Source organism: Lissotriton vulgaris, chromosome 5 (genome assembly GCF_964263255.1).
Source record: "Lissotriton vulgaris chromosome 5, aLisVul1.2, whole genome shotgun sequence".
Classification (NCBI taxonomy): domain Eukaryota; kingdom Metazoa; phylum Chordata; class Amphibia; order Caudata; family Salamandridae; genus Lissotriton; species Lissotriton vulgaris.
The window spans coordinates 1,135,889,457-1,135,910,794 of NC_141693.1; the positions used below are offsets into that span (position 1 = coordinate 1,135,889,457).

At 43.9% G+C, this 21,338-nt stretch overlaps 1 protein-coding gene across 11 annotated transcripts in view; it reads right to left on the minus strand.

Moving 5' to 3' along the window:
• The window catches only part of CCDC186 (coiled-coil domain containing 186), a 662,916-nt gene that overhangs the window by 210,676 nt on the left and 430,902 nt on the right, over positions 1–21,338 (minus strand). For all 11 annotated transcript variants that reach the window (XM_086922872.1, XM_086922870.1, XM_086922871.1 and 8 more), the window contains exon 13: positions 18,321–18,401. In XM_086922872.1, coding sequence (XP_086778998.1) covers positions 18,321–18,401 — 81 coding nt within the window. The remainder of the gene's footprint in view (positions 1–18,320; positions 18,402–21,338) is intronic.

Sequence of the window (21,338 nt, forward strand, 5' to 3'; positions counted from 1 at the left end):
AAGTGTGGTACTGCTTTTATCAGAAGTGTGGGAACGATGGGTTGTAAGAATTTAGTGCATTGCTGCTGACTTCGGAATATTTCCCCACAGAAATGTGAGGAAGAGACATGATTTTAGCCAAAGTTTGACATTTGTAGCAGGATATTCTTCTTATTAAAACATACTGGGATCCACGTAAGTCTCACCACCCAGACTCGACTGTCAAATGTATGGGGTTGGTGGGTTTCCCTGGGTGGTAGCCCAGACCCTAGCCCAAATAATGCAGCTAGCCACATTGCCAGAATAAGTGAATTTGAAAGGAAAACTCTAGATATGTCCCTGTTGTGTCTTCTTGGGTCTATCCTGTCGGGGGCAATAGGACCACCTTATCAAGTGAACTAATGTTTTTATCAGGAGAAATGTGGGAACACAGAATAGTAGAATATTTGCTTCTTAGAGAATTTCTCTTTATGCTTAACTTCTGAATGTAAGCCAGTATGCAAAAAAAAAAAGAAACATCTTGCCCCACATTCAGAAATGTAAAAATAACCACTACTCCTAAACTCATTATCTTGGGTACAATAAAGAACGCATAGGTTTCGTTTGTATCCGTTGTTCGTTTATTAGATTTTACCATATGAATTGATGCATGATCGGTACACAATGAAAAATCATATCAGCAGCTCTGTCGTTGGCTCTGGGTATTGCATGTGTTTAGACAATCAACAAAAACAATATATCCATGCAACCAGAAAAGTTTCACAGATGCAATGCTACATTACTTTTGTAAATTAGCCATCAGGTCAAAACAATTAGATGAAAACACTGTCAGCTATTTCTCCTAGTAATTCTTTTTCCAATGACTAGCTTATTTGGGAAAACTTTGATCCATACAAATGACCCCATGTCGAATATTACATTTTTGAGGACTTTCCGGAAATGTACAGCTGACTCGGTTCATCCACAAGTTTCACAACTGTTTCCACCACAAATCTTAAAAAGGTTGAAAACACAAAAACTAGAAAAATGGACTACCTATTAGAACATTGCAAAACTTGTGGACAAACTTTTTCTTAACGATTCAGCCTGTTGCTGAAATCAGGGCATCTTAGCACAGAACACCTTTTGTGGATGCCTTTCTTAAAAATATATGTACTTTCTTGAACAGTACATGTTTCCCTTTTTGGAGAAAAAAGAAAACACATTGATACATTTTGGGTCTATTTTCTCTCTGCCCTTCAGGTCGATCTACAAACCCTGTGTACCTTCAAAATCCCAACATGTGGGAAAAAAGGACACAAATCTGGTATGGGATACCTTTTGTGAGAAAAAAGTGGTGCAGGCTAAAACAGGAACAGCTCCGAATATCAAAGAACATCAACGGAAGGGCTCAGCGCATAGACGGTAGGGAGGGTGATAGAATTTTCACCACTTAAGGACTTAAAAAAATAAAAAGCACAAAACATCCAGGTGTGGAGGAGACTATGGCGACCCTTAATCCTTCCCTCAAGGCGTCAGCTTCAAGATATTTCTGAAAACTTGGATAATCTCCACCAGGCCAGGTAAAGGGTATCTCATGGTCTGCTAATTTCAGCCTGCCAGGGAACCAAACAGAGGATTGAATGACTATTCTTAGAAACAACCTTCCTGATGGCAAGCATGGCCTTTCCTCTGGATGTTATGTGAAGACAGGAGGCTAGCATTATGCCTAATCTTTTATGTAACTCCTTTTGAGCAGCAACCATTAAAAGCTTCCAGAATAGAACTTAAAAAACATCACAATCAAACAAAGAATTTTCAGTCCCAATATAATCTGGGTCCTCCATCTTCTTCCTCTTTTGTTGTCTGCTTCTGAGCAGATAAGTATATATGAGCGCTTTATGTGTGTGATGTATTTGTTTCAAAACCACCAGTTTCATTTTAAAAAGACCTTCAAGAATTATTTTGCTTTGGTTTGGGATTCTAAACTCAGAAGTAATGTTCTGACTTCTCTATTGGTAACCACCGGACCCTACTGGTAAGAACAATTTAAATGCCTATAACAATAGATTTGCAGCTTGAGATAATTTAATTGAGTCAACTGATGAATTAAAGGAAGATAACCAGTGAGGATTTCACCAGTTTATCTACGGTGTCTACTAACGGTTGATAAGGGCAACCTAATGCTTCGTACATTGAACAGGTAAAATGTGAATAAAGAACCACTTGTAAAAAAAATAAGAGTACACAAAAACACTCCTTAAGACACATATGTTTCTCAACAACTGTAGCAAACACTCCCCAGAATTAGCATTTCTAGCATATTCTGCATCCAAACAACTAGTGCTGTGTAAAAGGATGTGAATTCATATTGAGTCTCTTCTGTGTTTTGACAGTCTCCATCTGTGTAAACCTCTGGATGTTTTGTCAATCTTTTTCTATCCAAGAAGCTCTTTAACAAGGTCCTCACTTCACTCTCTAAGAAAATATTTGCCCTGATGGAGTGTTATTATGTTTTATGGAAAGTTTAAAATTACATCAAAAGTGTGTCCCCTGTTGTAAGCCAATGGGAATGCATATGCACCATGATGGTCTCCCTATTGGTGGGGGGGCTTTCTCCTGGTGTCTGTGGAGTGCAAGGTTCGAAGATAGCTACCACCTTGTGATGCTGCTAGAACTTCCTCTTTATAATTCTTCTCACTTTGCATTCTCCCCTGTCAGCACTACTTATTATTAGCCCCCTTGAACCAGGGCCCCTGCTGGTGGCCAGTTCTCAAAAACTGAAGCTGTTTTGTGTTAGCTACATCACTGCAGAAGTAGCTCACTTCTACAACTACCATATAAACATCTCCACTTGGTTTCATCTGTGGGTCATCGGCTGGGAGTTCCAAACTGAATCCAGTTCACCGCACTTCATGTGCAACAACTCCTCCTCCTGATATCTTGGACCAACAGCTTGTCCTTGGCAAGACGTGGCAGTGGGCTATGGCACTGCCTAGGTAATCTGCCTCTATGTTCTACTCCTACTCTAGACTAAGAAGGAGCTTGCACTACATGCCCGGTAGACCCAACAGCCTCTGAAGGAAGGCAAGAGATCTTGCAGGGCCACACATCAGAAAGCACTAACTTGCTGCTTTGGAAAGGAAAGTCCTTCTAACAGGAAGGCTGGCTACTTCAGAACTGCTATTCAAGCTGTGATCTTCTTGCACCTTGATAGAAACAACACACTTCAGATAGAAGAACATTAATATTTTTATATAGGGTAAACCCAAAAGCAGAAGAAATTACACCAAAGAGACCATCTGGCAAATATATTCAGTCTTATATTTCATTGGATCATTTGTTAAATATAATGTAGATGCCGCAGTGATCAGTCAGTGCAAGTGAATCCAAAAAATGGAATATACACAAGTGGCACAAAAATTAAATGGACACAGCCACATTTATCATGTTAACGTTTTGACCCGACTAATTTTAAATTTAATGACACAATTTAGGGATTGCTACAGCGTACGCATACCACAAAACTGAAAATAATATAAGTTTTAAATGAAAGCTTGAGAATTGCACCAAGCTCAACAAAATGAGATATAATAAGGTTGCATATCAGCATCTCACAAGTAATGAATTCTGATCTCTATCTTGTTTACTCACATAAACATGTCTTGGTTGACCCAAGAGTCGAGTCACAAGGCTGAGTTCTTTCTACACAGGAAACCCAAGCTCATGTCGGGTTTACGATGTTGCATATGAAAGAATTCCTCAAGCCAGCTTTAGGCTAACATGATTATGGCATCTCCAAAGGGAACTGGTTATGGGCACTACTAGTTCTAATTGAACAGCACACATTCACCTCTTGGCACTCAGTAACAGAGTTTTATTGTTACTGAAATCAATGATGGTACCGAGGACGAGACTGATCATGAACCGACAGGTCAACGCCGTCACCTCCAGCTGCTTAAACACCCTCCGCAAGACCTTCAAGTGGATGCCCCCTGGGTCAAGGAAGACAGTCGCCCACGCACTCATCACCAGCAGACTGGATTATGGAAACGCACTCTACACTGGCATCAACAAGTCCCTACTCCGCAAACTCCAGAAAATACAGAATACCGCCACCAGACTCGTCCTCGGCATCCCCCGACACGAACACATCAGCCAACACCTATGAAGTCTCAACTGGCTCCCCATGGAGAAATGAGTCACTTTCAAAATCAAAAGTGGTAGTTAGCCGTGCACTGCTAAGTTTAAATTAAGTTAAGAAATTTGCAGTGCTCCTGAGAATCACCCTCCACGCGGGGGTGTACATCAAATGAATAAATTGCACTACTGCTGCTGCAGTGTGTCTCCCTGGGCACAGGTTGAGTGCTGCAACTCCAGCCTATATTGACTCAAGAAATACTATTCACATAGTTCATTGATTTCAAGTAATAATATGTTTTACACTTTATTCCTCCAATTCTTAGTTTTACATGGATTTCTTCATACAGTGTAAAACTTAATTTCCCATAATGCATCATGTTTAAACTGAATCCATTTATCTCCCAATGCATTTCGGCATCACCTGCCTTCATCAGGGGAGTGTCTGTAATTGATACAATCATGGATTAAACATATTGTAGGGATTCAATACCTCAAATACAACTTCCACCGTAGTGGCAGTAAGTGTTGGCATACTCGGCATATCTAAATAGAAAGCAACACTGTGGCCATACTGTGAAATGTGAGCCGATTGTGTTAACGTGTGAACGAAATGTTACAAACACACTATGCGTATATGTGGTGAGTCGAAGTGTGACATGCTGAGCAGCGAGATGGTTGTGAGGGGCTATGTTAAAGGTGCTGGTGCGGCGTGTTTTAATCATTCTATAAATACAGTGAACCGCACAAATATGCGTTGTATGTGCGCTCGAATTACCAGATTTTAATTTCCTCTACCTTGTATTGAATCTGGTCGAGTGTGTGCGCTTTGGTTACTGATGGTTTGAGGTGGCTTACCGGTTCGCACTGATGTGTTCTCTACGCGTACGGCGGCTGCCGCGTTGCCTGCATCGTTTGGATTTTGTACGTCGCCACATAGTTTGGCGTCTTTAACCAAAAATGTAGAGATTGTCTCTAAAAAATCGTTTCTAAGGGATCCGATCAAGACGTTATGTCAATGTATATGGATGTCTCTATAATTGCGATGTTGCACACTCCTCACGGTAGCGGCAAGATCTTAACCCGTGGCGTGCTCTGTGAACAGGCACGGATATAAATGTGTACAAATGTAGAAGGGGCCGTGTGTGAAGGGGCCATATGGTACACATTGTATGTCTCAATAAAGATTGACCGGCCATTCCTAGATGTGTGATATGTTTTGCTCACGTATCTCAAATATGGTGACAGTAATCTCAACTGTGATTCATGGTTTAGCATCGAAGAAAATAATACTATAATTCAATACATAAGTATTTACAGTTCAGGTTCCGGATTATATCAGTTCATGATGTATTCTGCACCAGGATGTCCAAATCGATCAAATATATTAATTAATGGTGTCACAAGTAACATGCAAATTCAGTCCTATCATTCATCCTATTGGGTTTTAGGCTGTTCAAACGATAAATCCAGTAGTTTTCTCTCTTTAGTAACATTATTTTGTTATCTCTACCTTCTTTTTTCTAAAATGTTTCCAATATACATGCTCTAAATTGGCTGATGTGGTGTTGGGCCTCTATGAAATGGGTAGCCACTACTGATTTGCTTGATTGCGTTCTTATGTTGCTTTTGTGTTCATTCTGCCTAATTTTTTGTTTGCGTTCCGTTTGGCTGGTGTAAAATTTCCCACACGGGCATTTAAGCATATAAATATTATTTGATGCATCACATGTGGCATTAACCTGTAGTTTTATTTTATGGCCTTTCCTAGGATGTGTGACGTAACCTCCAATTATAATGTTGCTGCAATTATTGCAGTTCCAGCATGGTTGAGTTCCTTTGTATGTTTGGGTTTTTGTGAAAAGTTTTGTTGGTTTTATGATTTCACCTAAATTCTTTGTACGTGTATATGCAAAAATGGGTTCATGTTGAAAAATGTTTCTGAAGTCTGGTTCCATTTTAAGTAGCATCCAGTGTTTTTTGATGACTTTTTTGTAGTGCTGACTCATTGTGGAATATTTGCTTACACACGTAGTGATTTCTTTCTTCAGAGGTTTATGTGCTTGTAACAGTTCTGTCCTTGTTTTTTTATTGGCTCCATGTATTGCTTGTGTGAATATTGTATATGGATATTCTCTGTCTTTAAACCGTTGAAGCGTGTTGTTCATTTGATGGGTCCCCTTTTAATTGGAGGTTACATCACACATCCTATACTGGCGTGGCCATCTTGGAGCAATGAGTATCAATCGGCAACTCTTGAACTTCATTTTGCGCAACACTCTTGGTATCAACGGAATCGGGGGAAAAGCGTAAGCATAAATCCCTGACCATCGCATGGACAGGGCATTCCCCCTTGACCCCTGTTGATGATACCTGCTGGCGTAAACCAGCATTTTTTGTTTTGCTGTGTTGCGAACAAATCCAACTGTGGTTTGCCCCAGGTCTGAAACACTTTGTGCAATTGAGTTTGATCTAACTCCCACTCGTGGCAATCTGACAGGGATCTGCTTAGCTTGTCCGCTAGTGTATTCTGGAGGCCTTTGACATGCTCTGCTCTGAGAGTTATGTTGTGCAATGTCACCAAGTCCCATAACTCTTGTGCTTCCTGCGACAGCGTCATAGATCTTGTTCCTCCTTGTTTGTTCACATAGAACATGCTGGTGGTATTGTCAGTTCGTACCAACACCGAAGATCGCGCTATTCTGGGGAGAAATGCTTGCAGAGACAGGAAGATGGCCCTCAACTCCAGACTGTTGATGTGACGCTGTTTGTAATCTTGAGTCCACCTGCCTTGGACTTGCAGATCTTGGAGATGGCCGCCCCATCCCTCCATGGACGCATCCGTTGTAAGTATGAAGTCTGGAGGCATCTGTATGAATGAAAGTCCTTGCTTCAGATTGTGCAACTGTGACCACCACGGCATAGCATTTACCATGCGCGGAGTGACATTGATAATATCCTCGAAGGAACCTGTTGCCTGCTTCCATTAATGATGTAGCTCTTCCTGCAGAGGTCGCATTTTGAGGCGTGCCAATGGGATGAGATTTATGGCTGACGAACACATTCCCAAGAGGGAAGCAAACAGTTGGAACGAAAGTGACTTTCTTTTTGAGATTTGAATTGCCAATTTTTGCAAACGGAGTTGCCTCTCCTGTGATAGGAACGCTTAGCATTGTATTGTGTCCAGACATGCACCTAAGAAAGGCAGGACTTGTTTCGGTTGCAATTGGGATTTGCTGAGATTTACAGTCAGACCCAGAGAAGCAAATAGAGCACGACAGCTTGTCATCGCGTCCTGTACACTGTTTGTTGAAGGACCCTTGAGTAACCAATCTTCCAAGTACGGGAAAACTTGGATTCCCCAAGAGCGCAGCGTCGCTGCTACCGGGAATATTCTTGGTGCCGATTTGAGGCCGAACGGTAGTACTTTGAACTGGTAATGGGCGCCAGCCACATTGAATCGAAGATATCTGAGATGTTTGGGATGGATGGGGAAGTATGCGTCCTCCATGTCCAGGGAAGCTAAAAAATCTCCTTTGTTCAGACAGCTTAGGATTTCTGAAAGCGTGACCATGCGAAAGCCCTGCTTCTTGAGGAATTTGTTGAGGCTGCGCAGATCTAAAATTGGCCGCCATTGCCCCGATTTCTTAGTTATAAGGAAAAAACGGGAGTGGAACCCTTGTCCTCTCTGTTGGAGTGGGACTTTTTCTATGGCGTTCTTGAGGAGCATTGTTTGAACCTCCTTGAACAATAAGTGAGGACGAGGGGGAGGGGTCCCTTGGGCCGAACAGTTGGCGGCTTGGTAATGAATTCCAGGGTGTGTCCATGTTGTACCAGATCCAACACCCACTGATCGTTGGTAATTTTCTGCCACAGTTGATGGAATATTAATACTTTCACGCCCACAGGAAGGGGAAAGGATGTGGATAGGGCCCGGTTGAACTCACTTGTTCTTGTGAGTATCTCTCCCTTGATTGTTGGAGCATCTGCGGCCCCCTTGGCGAGAGAAACCAGCCGTGTTTGACTGATGGTAGAAGGAGTTATAATCTTGACGGTCGTGGGATTGGTATTGCCTACCCTGCTGATGTAACCTCCTCTAGAAGAGTAGCCACGTCCTCTAGCACCTCTGTAATAACCTCGTTTGAATTGAAGGGAACCTATTGACCTAGCGGTATCAGTGTTCATCTTGATCGCTTGGAGAGCCTCGTCAATGTGCTTGCCAAATAGAGACTCGCCATCATTGGCCATGTCTAAGATGTCGAATTAGCTGCTCGGATTGAGGCGCCCGCCGTGGTCGAGAATTTCTTCCCGATAAGGTCGAGGTGACGTCCCTCCTTATCCGGAGGAGTAGTCATGGGCGTAGCCGGATTTTTGGTGCGCCGCCTGGGAACAAATGGCAACTCAAGGATAAGTCTGATCCAGACAGCACAGGAAGAAGGACAAAACCACCAAATAGTCTTTTAGATGCCAAGCTCTGCATATCACAAGTAGTACAAAATGTAGAAGCTCTGAAAGACAAGTCTGGAATGGACTCAAACAATCCAATTCACACCAAGAAAAAAAGCTTATACCACCAGTCTGCATAAATAGATCTTTTATCAGGTTTCCTTGCGGCCGGAAACCCATAACACACTGTACATGGGATGGAGATCTCTAGCTGGTACATGTCAATTCCTACCATTGCAGCGGCACCTGCAACATTAGAAGACATGGGTGGAGGACCAGACTATCTTTCTGAGAAGATGCCAGTCTATGGAGCCCACTGGAGTAAGGCTTTGAAACAGACAGACAAGGAGCCCACCCCGCCCGCCCTGCCTGCTGATATAGTAGACAGTAGTTGTGCTGTTTTATCTGGAAGGTACTCACATTATTTGGAAGGGAGGATGGCTGTGAGAGATAGGATAAATGGCCAAATCTTCAACATATTTGGGTGCAGTCAATGGTTTAACACAGATCAAAGACCGTGGTACCTTCAGATTGCTCAGATCGGAGCCCAATGAGGGGGCTTTAGGACCGGGAGGGCAAAGGGAGCAAATAGGCAACCTGCAGTGAGGTATGTGGGACCAGGCTACTAGTGCAGATCGAGGAGAAGAGGCTGGAAATTCTGAAGTCAAGCCATAAGGCGCCCCTGGTCCTGAAGCGACTAAAGTCATAGGCGCTATTGAGTGACCCTTCTATGCCATATGATTTGCATGACCAACAGGGTGCATGATGCCATACGTCCTAGCACCAGAAGGATATGCAGAACCGAGGTTGGACCTAAATCACAAACATCAGAATCATTGCAGGAATCTCTGCAATGCTCTCACGAGGGAGGGCTTTCCTGCAGTTCATGTCCAAGACTGCATCTCTGACGGTCACCCTCAGCGTGCGGTAAAATGGGACTATTGAACGTTAATGGTAATGTACAAGTCACATAGGAGGATCATGGTGAACTAGATGTTCTGGGACTAGCACAGAAAATCTGCCATTGACCGCAAATCATCCAAGAATGGAAATACATGGACTCCTACCACCAGAGTGAAGTCGCCACCACCACCATCACAACTAAATCTGTTGTGAACACCCTCAGAACAGTTGTGTAAGCCCAAACACGGTAAAGCTGCAAACTAAGTGTTGGCACCCCACAGTAAAATGAGATTAACACTTGTGGGCAGCAAGGATTAATAGACTAAAGTAGGCGTCCTGGAAATTCACGAACACCAAGTAATGTCTTTTTTTTTTGAGGGCCAGTCGAATATGATTCACTTACAGCATTTTCCATGTCCTGCTGAACGAAAGGATTTAAGAGACGAAAATCCAGAATGGGTTGGAGATAGCTCTTTGGGGACTAAGAAGTAAAATCAAATACCCCTCTTCTAACTTCATAACCAATGTGTGTGCCAAAGGCGGAGAGCATTCTGAGGGAAAGAAAGATAATTGTATAGCTCTTGTGGATAAGGTGGAGCATTCTGTGACCAGCCAACAGAGACACAATGGGTGACATTCTTCACTAGAGGAAGCTGGTCATGCAGGAGTCAGAGAGGTTTAGAGATGACAAATCCAGTGTAAGATGGTGGGGCCTGGAGCTGCTGATATCGGTGGCATCCCGCATGTCTAAATCTGCCCTGAAAGGAGTGATACCCCGCTGTGGGGTCCAGACCAGCTCAGAAGGTTTCATTTGTTCAGGGTTAACCTCTGGAAAAGCACAGGAAGCTGCAGTGCAGCTGGTGGAGCTGTTTTATAGGAGGCCAAATTAAGGAAAAGGACAATGGCATTAGAGACGTTAAAGTAATTTAGGAAGGAGTAACTTTTCTTCCATTGAGCCACTAGTGAAGAGCATGTTCAAGAGAATTGTGTGGACTTATGTAAAAAAACGTCCATGGAAAAAATCCATGCATGTCTACACAGAGAAACTGATGCGGCCACTGATCAAGCAACTCTATTCGCAAATACAGGCTTGTAAAGTTTATTCAACTCTCATTCTGGAGGTGCTATAGCAAACACAATGAGGTTGAATTTCGCAGATGATGCTTGCATCACAAGACACCGTGGTGAGGAGTGCGAGGACAAGAAACCTTGATCAGTGGGCATTGGTGTGCAGTGCAATACATTCTGTCTTTGGACTACTAGGCCCCTAATAGAGCTTCCGCCAGGCATTCAAAAATGTCTCCGAAACGTCCTAAGTAAAGTAATCAAGGGTTCTAAAAAGGACAACAGCTGCAGAATTTCCCCAAGGATGTTGGATTTTGGTTCCACAGTGGGCATGGGTAATCCAAGTTTTTCTGCTGCTTCACCTACCACAGCGGCAAAAGAACAGACACTTCTGAAGGAGGATCAGAAGTTTAAGGGATGTCATCTCTGGAGATGTATGGAGGCCATAAGCGATAAAAATCCAAATAGAGGCAGGCATCTTTGTTACATGGAAAATGAAGTTTGTCAACTTCTGACTCATCTGCCCAGCAATCCTTACTGGGCACCACAAAACTTCAGTGTCTAATTCAAAATGTTTTCCTATATGGTCAAACCTGTGGGCCCAAGAGAAGGATTCAGTCAATGTTTCTTGTCAAAACATACCTAAACTTCTTCTTTGTCACTTGGATGATGTCTGCATGGTTTAAATGATTCCTAAATGGCTCACATGATGACGCAGGCACAAACAGCATCCAAGGAATATGGGCCACCTCCTTAAGAGTCTGTAACCAGGTGACTGGTAATCAGGAAAGTAACAAGGAAATGGACTGGTGGTCTTTTAATGATGAAGAAATACTTAATCCTTCCTCACAGGACGAGCACTGTTCGTGGCGAATACCTCCAGACGAAATACAGGCAGGCCCCTTTAACTGGCAGAACGACACGGACGTAGGTACAGCCCATCGTGACGTTTCCTTCCACGCATTTGATAAGAAGCCGGAACATCAGGAGTTGGCGTGTGACGTCACCGGACTTGGAGGGCGACGAGGAGAGGAAGACGCGGAGGAAGAACGCCGGGAAGGAGAAGAGGAGAACGCCAAACCAGGACGAGAAGCAGACGCAGCTGGGGAAGGCGAAGCACTGCTTGCCGAAGAAGACGAGCCAGGAGGCCAACGGGACCGCGCTGCGCCGTGCCACACTCCCGAGGGAGGAGTGTGGCTCCGACAGGTACGGGACAGGTTCTCGAGCTGGGTGGGACGGCGGGGGTATCTTCCCGCAGTAAAAAGGTCCTCTACCTCCTAGATATCCTGCACACCCCCCTACCCTGTAAAATACCCTTCCTCACATCATTGCACTATTACGCGGTAAAGCCTAAACACAAGAAGGTGTCCCTCACTCCCTGGGTCCCCTGAAGTATCAATTAGAGGACGAGAAATAATCGGTCCTTTTCTTTTGTTTTATTTGTCTCCCGGAAACCCTGCGAGAGAGGCCCCTTGGGGAGAAGCGCCATCCAGACCAAGACAGTCCTGGAAGATAGAACTCACACCAGCCGTCACCACGGATACTGCCGAGTTTGCTAAAGAGAAACTGACTTTAAGGAAAAAGAAGTTGTATGTAAAAATAAAACCCGCTTTCACACCGTGTGCAGCCCATTCCTGACCCTCCCTTACAAGTGGTGTAAGAAGTGGGATTGCCTGACCCCCACCAGCAATCTCTGATGGATCAAGTAATCCAGCATCTCATAGAAGGACAAGACAAGCTGGAATGGGCTATAAAAATCCAAATTACGGTAGCTGATGCCGATCGAGAACTGTTTAAAAACGCTATTAGTGCCCAGATTGAAAATCTGCAGAAAGTTGCCCAGACTCCAGGACTCAGCACAGACCGTAGAGTCGGACGCCCCCATCCCTCAGGCGTCTCCCTACAAAAATATGTAACCGGCAAAGACCCTGATGCATTCCTCTCTAATTTTGAGAGAGCAGCACAAGCCTGTGGTTGGCCCACAGAAAAATGGCCATTTTTTTTAGCTCCCTTGTTGTCCGGGGAAGCACAGGCAGCCTACCAGGTGGCTAACCATGCAGGAAATACTCCTTATGCAGACATTAAAGAAGTCATACTTGACCACCTAGTATTAGATTCTGAGGCATACCGCGTATGTTTTCGAAAAGAAAGGAGTGACAGGGGAAAATCCTAAAACCCTATATTTGAGACTGAAGATGGCCGCGGAAAAATGGTTAAAACCAAATCAAAGAAGTAAAGAAGAGGTTATGGACAGCATAGTCTTAGAACAATTCATGGAAGCTTTACCCTACGGAGCACAAAGATGGCTACGCCAACACTCCGGGTTAACAGTGGCACAAGCGATAGAAATGGCCACGAATTACTCGCGAGCCCAACCTAGAACTTTTGCATGGGACTCTGAGAAGAGCACCAAGCCGACTGCAACACTAAAAGGAGACAAAAAGAAACCGGAACTACCTCCTCCCGTCAGGCAAAGACCGTTGAGGATGGATAGCGTGCAGTTTAAGGGGCCCCAGTGTTTCGACTGTGGGGATTGGGGACACATCGCACGGATGTGTCCAAAAAGGAAACCACCAGAAGAACCAATGGAGGTTGGATATATCCCCAGAGCTGTCATGTACACCGCAGAGATGGGACCCTCGTTCTATGTACGTATCCTGATTAATGATAAATACATAAGGAGCTTGTTGGACTCGGGGTGTCGCCAGTCTGTAGTAGAGGAGAAGTTAGTTCTGCCTACGCAGATCATTCCCAACGAACAGGTGCACATTAGGTGCGTACATGGTGATGTGAGACCCTACCCTGTGGCCCAGTTGGTCATAGAACCCCAAAATAGAGCCCCTGTGAAAATCAAAGTGGGAGTCATATTGACCTTGCCGGAAGATATAATTCTGGGCATTGACAATCCCGACTTTATGTCCTTGTTCCGAGATAAATTCCCAGCTCCTTCCAAAGCGGAAGCTGCTTACTTCGCTAAGGAACCCTGGGTGCTGGATAGGAATTTTAGGTTCGCACAGGCTAATGACACGACTCTTTTGAATGCCTGGGAATCTGCACACGCTGCACAAACCAACACCTCCCAGACCTACCCCAGATTTATGATCCAAAATGATTTACTATATAGGGAAGGTAAGGCAGGAGACGACCCTCAATTGGTAATACCATCAGCTTTCAGGGAACAGATCCTTTATTTTGCCCATTCACATCTCACAGCAGGACATTCAGGGGCAGAGAAAACTACACAGAATATAACCAGACATTTCTTTTGGCCTGGCATTTATAAAGAGGCGGAGTTGTATTGTAAGAAGTGTGAAGTCTGTCAAAAGAAAAATATGACCCGTCCTCCAGCTGTCCCCATGCAACCCATGCCACTCATAGGAAAACCCTTTGAAGGGGTTGGGATGGACCTTATAGGCCCCTTACCCCGGACCCCAAGCGGAAATACCTATGCCTTGGTCGTAGTGGACTATCACACTAGATTCCCAGAGGCTTTTGCCTTAAAGGCTCCCACTACTAAAAACATAGCAGATAAAATGGTCGAACTGTTTTCGAGAGTAGGATTCCCAAAAGAGATCCTTACCGATCAAGGTACTCCTTTTGTCTCGAAGTTAATGAGGGAAGTATGCAAGATGTTAGACTTGCACCAGATTAAAACGTCGGCATACCATCCCCAGACAGATGGCCTCGTTGAGAGGTATAACCGCTCACTGAAAACAACCCTAAAAAAAATGTTAACAGTAGAAAACAAGGATTGGGATAAGGTTCTACCCCTCGCCCTGTATGTTTTGAGGGCTCAAGATCAGAGTAGTTTGGGATGTTCCTCTTTTGAGTTATTATACGGTAGACAACCTAGGTCTCTACTAGAGACAACCAAAGAAGCCTGGGAACAGGAAGGACTGGAGGAACAAAGATCTCTGTTGGAGTATACCCAACAACTGAAGTCCAAGCTGGGAAAACTCAGAGATCTGGCCTATTCTCACGTAGAACAAAGCCAACGAAAACAAAAATTCCACTATGACAAAGGGAAAAAGTGGCGGAGTCTAAACAAAGGAGACTGGGTGTTGGTACTGCTTCCCTCCTCTACTCAGAAGTTCAAAAGTGAGTGGTTAGGTCCATATCCCGTAGTAGAAACGATAGGTCACACTACATACCGAATACAACTATTTCCCTCCAGATGCCAGACCTTTCATATAAATCTACTTAAAAAATGGATAGGACCTCCCACCTAAAGCAGCCCACTTTGGTCTGCCTGTAACTGGACACCAAAGTACCATAGAACAGTTACCAGTCAACCCAGAGTTAACGGACCAGGAGAAAGACGACCTAAAAAAAGCTATCAGCCCTTTTTCTCCTATATTCTCAGATACCCCCGGTCTAACTCATCTGACAGAACACCGAATTCAGACGGAGGAAGGGAAAATAGTCAAACAAAGACCTTATAGGATTCCTGCCGCTAGGCGAAGGGATGTAAAAAGAGAAGTAGAAGACATGCTCAAACTAGGCGTCATCAGACCCTCTCACAGCAACTGGTCATCCCCTATAGTAATGATTCCAAAACCAGACGGGTCTACTCGTTTTTGTATGGATTTTAGGGCCTTGAATGCCATTTCAGCCTTTGATGCCTATCCTATACCCAGGGTAGATGAGCTAGTTGAGAGGATAGGGGAGGCTAAATATATAACAAAGCTAGACCTCACGAAAGGATACTGGCAAGTGCCCCTGAGAGAAGAGGACAGAAAAAAAACAGCATTTTCTACAGACGAAGGCCTCTTTGAATTTAATGTACTGCCATTTGGATTACATGGGGCGCCAGCCACATTTCAAAGATTAATGAACAAGGTCCTCTCCACACATAACAATTATTGTTCAGTCTATCTAGACGATATTGTTATCTTTAGTAAGACATGGGGGGAACATTTGAACCATGTACAGAATGTCCTACAGGCCCTCGAAAATGCCGGTTTGCATGTAAACGCAAAAAAATCAAGAGCTGCATTTCCCAGAGTAAAGTATCTCGGTTTTCTACTGGGGGAGGGAGTCATAGCCCCACAAGAGGAGAAAGTTAAAGCTATTATGCAGACCCCTTGTCCGTCCACCAAACGAGACCTAAGGGGATTCCTAGGCCTAATAGGGTACTACAGACGCTTTATCGAGAACTTTGCAGCTACAACCAGTCCCTTGACAGACTTACTAAGTAAGGCAGCTAAGCCCTCTCCACTGAGTCATCCTTCAAGGGAAGCTAGGGAGGCGTTCGATGCACTAAAACAAGCTATAACAACGAATCCAGTACTTATACCTCCTAACTACACCAAAACATTTTCTTTAGCCACCGATTCCTCTGAGGTGGGAATAGGGGCGGTGTTGTCACAGGAGGGGGAGGATGGAAAAGAACACCCTATATTGTTCCTCATCCACAAGTTACATCCCCGGGAAAGAAAATATCCGACAATTGAACGAGAATGCCTAGCTATTAGGTGGGCCGTGGATAAACTGCGGTATTATCTGGAAGGCCGTCCCTTTGTGCTCTATACTGACCACGCTCCATTACAGTGGATGCAAAAGAACACCTCACAAAATCCGAGAGTCCTCAGATGGTCCTTGTTTCTTCAACCATTTTCCTTTGTGATAAAACACCGTAAGGGAAGAGACAATGCTAATGCAGACTTTTTATCTAGATCACCTATTCTCCCCGAACGGGAGAAACAAGGGGGGGAGGAGTGTAACCAGGTGACTGGTAATCAGGAAAGTAACAAGGAAATGGACTGGTGGTCTTTTAATGATGAAGAAATACTTAATCCTTCCTCACAGGACGAGCACTGTTCGTGGCGAATACCTCCAGACGAAATACAGGCAGGCCCCTTTAACTGGCAGAACGACACGGACGTAGGTACAGCCCATCGTGACGTTTCCTTCCTCGCATTGGATAAGAAGCCGGAACATCAGGAGTTGGCGTGTGACGTCACCGGACTTGGAGGGCGACGAGGAGAGGAAGACGCGGAGGAAGAACGCCGGGAAGGAGAAGAGGAGAACGCCAAACCAGGACGAGAAGCAGACGAAGCTGGGGAAGGCGAAGCGCTGCTTGCCGAAGAAGACGAGCCAGGAGGCCAACGGGACCGCGCTGCGCCGTGCCACACTCCCGAGGGAGGAGTGTGGCTCCGACAGGTACGGGACAGGTTCTCGAGCTGGGTGGGACGGCGGGGGTATCTTCCCGCAGTAAAAAGGTCCTCTACCTCCTAGATATCCTGCACACCCCCCTACCCTGTAAAATACCCTTCCTCACATCATTGCACTATTACGCGGTAAAGCCTAAACACAAGAAGGTGTCCCTCACTCCCTGGGTCCCCTGAAGTATCAATTAGAGGACTAGAAAGTAATCAGTCCTTTTCTTTTGTTTTATTTGTCTCCCGGAAACCCTGCGAGAGAGGCCCCTTGGGGAGAAGCGCCATCCAGACCAAGACAGTCCTGGAAGATAGAACTCACACCAGCCGGCACCACGGATACTGCTGAGTTTGCTAAAGAGAGACTGACTTTAAGGAAAAAGAAGTTGTATGTAAAAATAAAACCCGCTTTACCCAGACACCGTGTGCAGCCCATTCCTGACCCTCCCTTACAGAGTCATTTGGTTCCTTAGAAGCGATGCCAAGCCAGGTGGGGTGACAGGGCAGAAGCTGCAGGAAGCGTTGAACCCATGGGATCAGACACCCTCACACTCTTGGAGGAGAGCCCAGAGAATTGTGGGGTCCCCTGAAGATCGCAAGCATACGTAGTCGAAAGGCCTCCATCTGACATCTGAGTCAGCAGAAGTAAGTAAAACTGGAATGGGCTCTGAAGAAGAGGAAGAACCCTTCATCTGGGAACAGTACGTCAGAGATTTTGAATGTTCCAAGGAGAAGGACCGCTTTCTCGAGAAAGAAAAGTACATCTTTCCTATGATTTTTTTGTCTTTTCCAGGAACATTCCATAAGGGACCGGTCCATGTTGGGCGACTGAAGAATGTTGGATCCAAGACACCTGATGCAGTTATCACACAGATCTGATAAGGGTAAATTTTTGCAGCACTGTAGACGTTAGTGTTCAACATTTAACCTGATTGCTCTCAAAATATTAAGGAATGTTGTTGTTGAGACATAGAAAGATCTGGACCAACATTGAAGAGCTGATGTCAGTGGGTGCATCACCTGTCCTGTAAGTATCTATGTGCGTGAGTGAGCGTGTTTGTGTGTGTGTGTGTATATGTATATACACTGTGAAGTCGTCACATCCGGAGCAGATGATGCTGTGGCTAAAGCAGCATAGTGCCACCTGAAAATGCTAAAGAGCTATTGCTGAGGTAAAAGGTTTCAGGATACATTCCATTCTTGGCAATCATGAAGTGAAGAATCTACAGCAATCAGAATCCATCAGAAACCACAATTCAACATATGCCAGGAGTTCTGGTCTTTACCACATTTTACTTAAGTAAAGTAAGTTGAGGTTGCCCCAATACTTTAGTCTCAAAATAAGAATTTTCTAAACTGAAAGCCAATGCAGACTCAAAGACGATGCATAAAATAACTGGATTGATAAGCTTGAGTATACTAAGCTGTGCTACAGCCACTGAATATGGTTAAGAGCACCCTTACTTTAGAGGACATCATAAATGCTCGATGGTAATTTTCCAATCACTTGTTGGTCACTGTGCCCATTAAAATTCCAATCACAATGAAAAATGTAATGATGAAATGATTGCAAAGCTTGTGATTATCAACACATTTTTCATCAAGGTGAGAGAAATGACCATAAAATTAGACTAATACATGCTAAGTTACCTGACGAACTGGAACGGCTTCCCATGCTGCTCACTTCCTTATCATAGTTGCCATTTTCCATCTGATCTAGCTTCCTCCGTGCTGTAAAATAACACAGATGTTACAAAAATAGCTCAACTAAGTAAGAAAGATTACAAACTAAATATTTATTGTTTCAAGTTACAACTGAAATGTCTCAATTTAGGTTACCTTAAATCCAAAGATCTAAGAATAGTGTCTAGGATTTCAAATGTAATGTCATTAAGTCCTATAACACCAGTGGTAGGATGCACAAGCATGAAGCAGAAGTACCACAAACCAGAGTTTTGACAAGGCAGAATCTGCAAAACACTGTTCTCAACATGAAAAGTTCACAAGCTACAGAGAGAGTCTAAATGTGCTTTAAGGATCTTGGCACAAGCTTGGAGTAAATGCACAAGTTCTAACTTTGCCCCAAAAAACTCTCACAGCATCTCCCACATCAAAAGGATCACCTCCAGAGATCTTGGGGCCCTAGGATTCTGGCTTGATTTAAATCTCAGAACTCTGATTTGTAGGAACTTTGGTACCCTCTGTGATCTAAACTGCTTTTCTGCTCCTTAGTGATATATCATCTCTGTCCACTTACAGGGGACTGGAGATGGATATGCACGAACAGGGCCAGTGGGGGGAAAGGCACTCCCTTTACCATCAACCCTGCATATTATATCTACTGCAAAAGACTGTGCGCAGAATTACTGGAAAAAGAAGCCTGATGCCAGCTCAACATTACTGATGACATAACAATAATGAAAAGTGAAGGACAAGAAGAGGCTGAATTTGCAGCAGCAAACACACCAGAGCAGAGTATAAACCACACCTTCCTACATTAAAGGTGCCTTTGCAACTGTTATGTTATTGGTATTTCTAAAGCGCGAATGGTTACCCAAGGGTGTCCTGGCGCTAACTGCTTTCTTCTGGGCATTAAGATAAAGACACGAATTATAAGTTAACAAGCCAAGTTTTCAGTTGCTTACTAAAAATTAACAGATCAGTGGAGTTTCTTAAGTAAAAGGGGAGATCATTCCAAGCTCTTGCTGCACAAGCTATAAAGCTTCTTCCACCCCATGAAGCTTTTTTTGTGGCTGGCACTAATACCAACTTTGCCTCCAAGGAGCACAGTGTTCTTATAGGTTGGTATCATTGCAGCCGCTGCTTAAGATATTCTGGGCCAGTGCCCTGCAGAGCCTTGTACACTGTACACAGGGCCTTAAAGTGCACCCTTTTCCTCACAGGCAGCCAGTGGAGTTTTTTTACTTCATTAGAAAAAGGCATAAGTTTGGGAGTGTCAGTAAGCAATCTAGCGGCTGCATTTTGCAGCAATTGCAGCTTATTCATGAAATGTTCTTGTATGTTTAGGTAGAGACCATTACAGTAATCTAGCCTAGACATGATATGTGCCGTGACAACTGTCCGCCTACTGTCTGCCGGCAGGAAGTGTAGAATTTTTTAAATTATTCTCAGAGTGTAAAAAGTGATTGAAGCTACAGCATTTATCTGATCACTAATATTGAGCTCATCATCAATAATCACTCAGATTCTTTATCTTCCTAGTAGGTGTGGGGAGGGTGCCCAGAGTGTCCGGCCACCAACTCGGGGCCCAGAAATGCAGGTTATTTCCAAACACGATGACCTCTGTCTTACTTGAGTTAAGTTTTAGACAGTTTTGGGCCATCCACCTCCCTACAGCCTCCATACGGTCATGAAACCGACTATCTATGCTTGCTCTCTGACAAGGATGCAGAGCAACCACAATTTGTGTATCGTCTGCGTAGGAGGTAAGGTTGAAACCGTAGGAACCAATTAGAGATGTAAAGAGGAGACATGAATATTAAAAAGTGTTGGGCTAAGGGAGGACCCTTGTGGCACTCCGCAACTGTAACTGCTAATACGGGTACATGTGGGACTTGGTGTTGTCAGCTCCTCATATTTTATACTATTTTCTTGACTGAAATATCATCTTGTTAGATTTTCACATTGATCACCGCCAGGGAGCCCTTGCTTCCTTTTATGTACTTTGCACAAAATCATAAGAAGCAGACACAGAACCTATATTAGTACATATTTTCAAGTTTTATCACTTTAAAACGAATCTACTCTAATCATCATATGAATCCTAGAAACATGCACCTATTTGTATCTTAATGTGCTTACTTTTGTATACTGATTATGCACACTCACAAGAAAAATCATGCATGTGTCTTCTGAACACAACTATCCTGGCTAACCATGGGTCACCAGAAACATTTCAGATTGACCTGCTTAATTTGGAAAGCTAGCTATGGAAAACCTCCCATCATGCGCTCCAATACAGATTACAAACTGCTCACCCCAAATAGCGCTGGTCCATATAAGGTGGCAGAACAGTTAAACAACATGAGCTATACAGAAGCAACTATTTAAGTAAGACTGAGTAAAAATCTCATCAGTTTTAAGCATTACCTAAAAGAACTCCTGCAGAACTGGAACACTACATGAACTCAGCTGCCTTTCCTCTTGCCATCTCTCTGAATTCCTCCTCCCTTCCATCCTCTTTTAATTCCTTGTTTCACTACCTCTGCCAGTCTACTCATCTAGATTCTCTCATCTACCTTCTGGACACTTTGCTGTGCAGCCTTCTATCTTCAACACTCACATTATTATGTATGGGTCTATTGCTGTATGTTCATGGTCACTTTTCCTTGCTTATTTAATGCTTTGACAAGAAGCTGTACCCCTGGTACTTGTTGCTTATGATAAATAACTAGCAATCCAATACAATGAGAGAGCTTATTATGCGCACCACTTAACGATTAAAGACATCATAATAAACTGTTTGCAAGTGGCAACAATATCTTCAAATGTGTCTTTAAGCAAAATCTTATGTTGAGAGGTATATGGTCCTGTGCTCAGAAATGTGGGTCCCTAAGCTGCATGGTTTTACAATGGCTGGAGGGTGAGAATCAATGTATGCACAAAACTTAGATACATTCCAGTACAAGCAAATATTGTTCGTTTTAA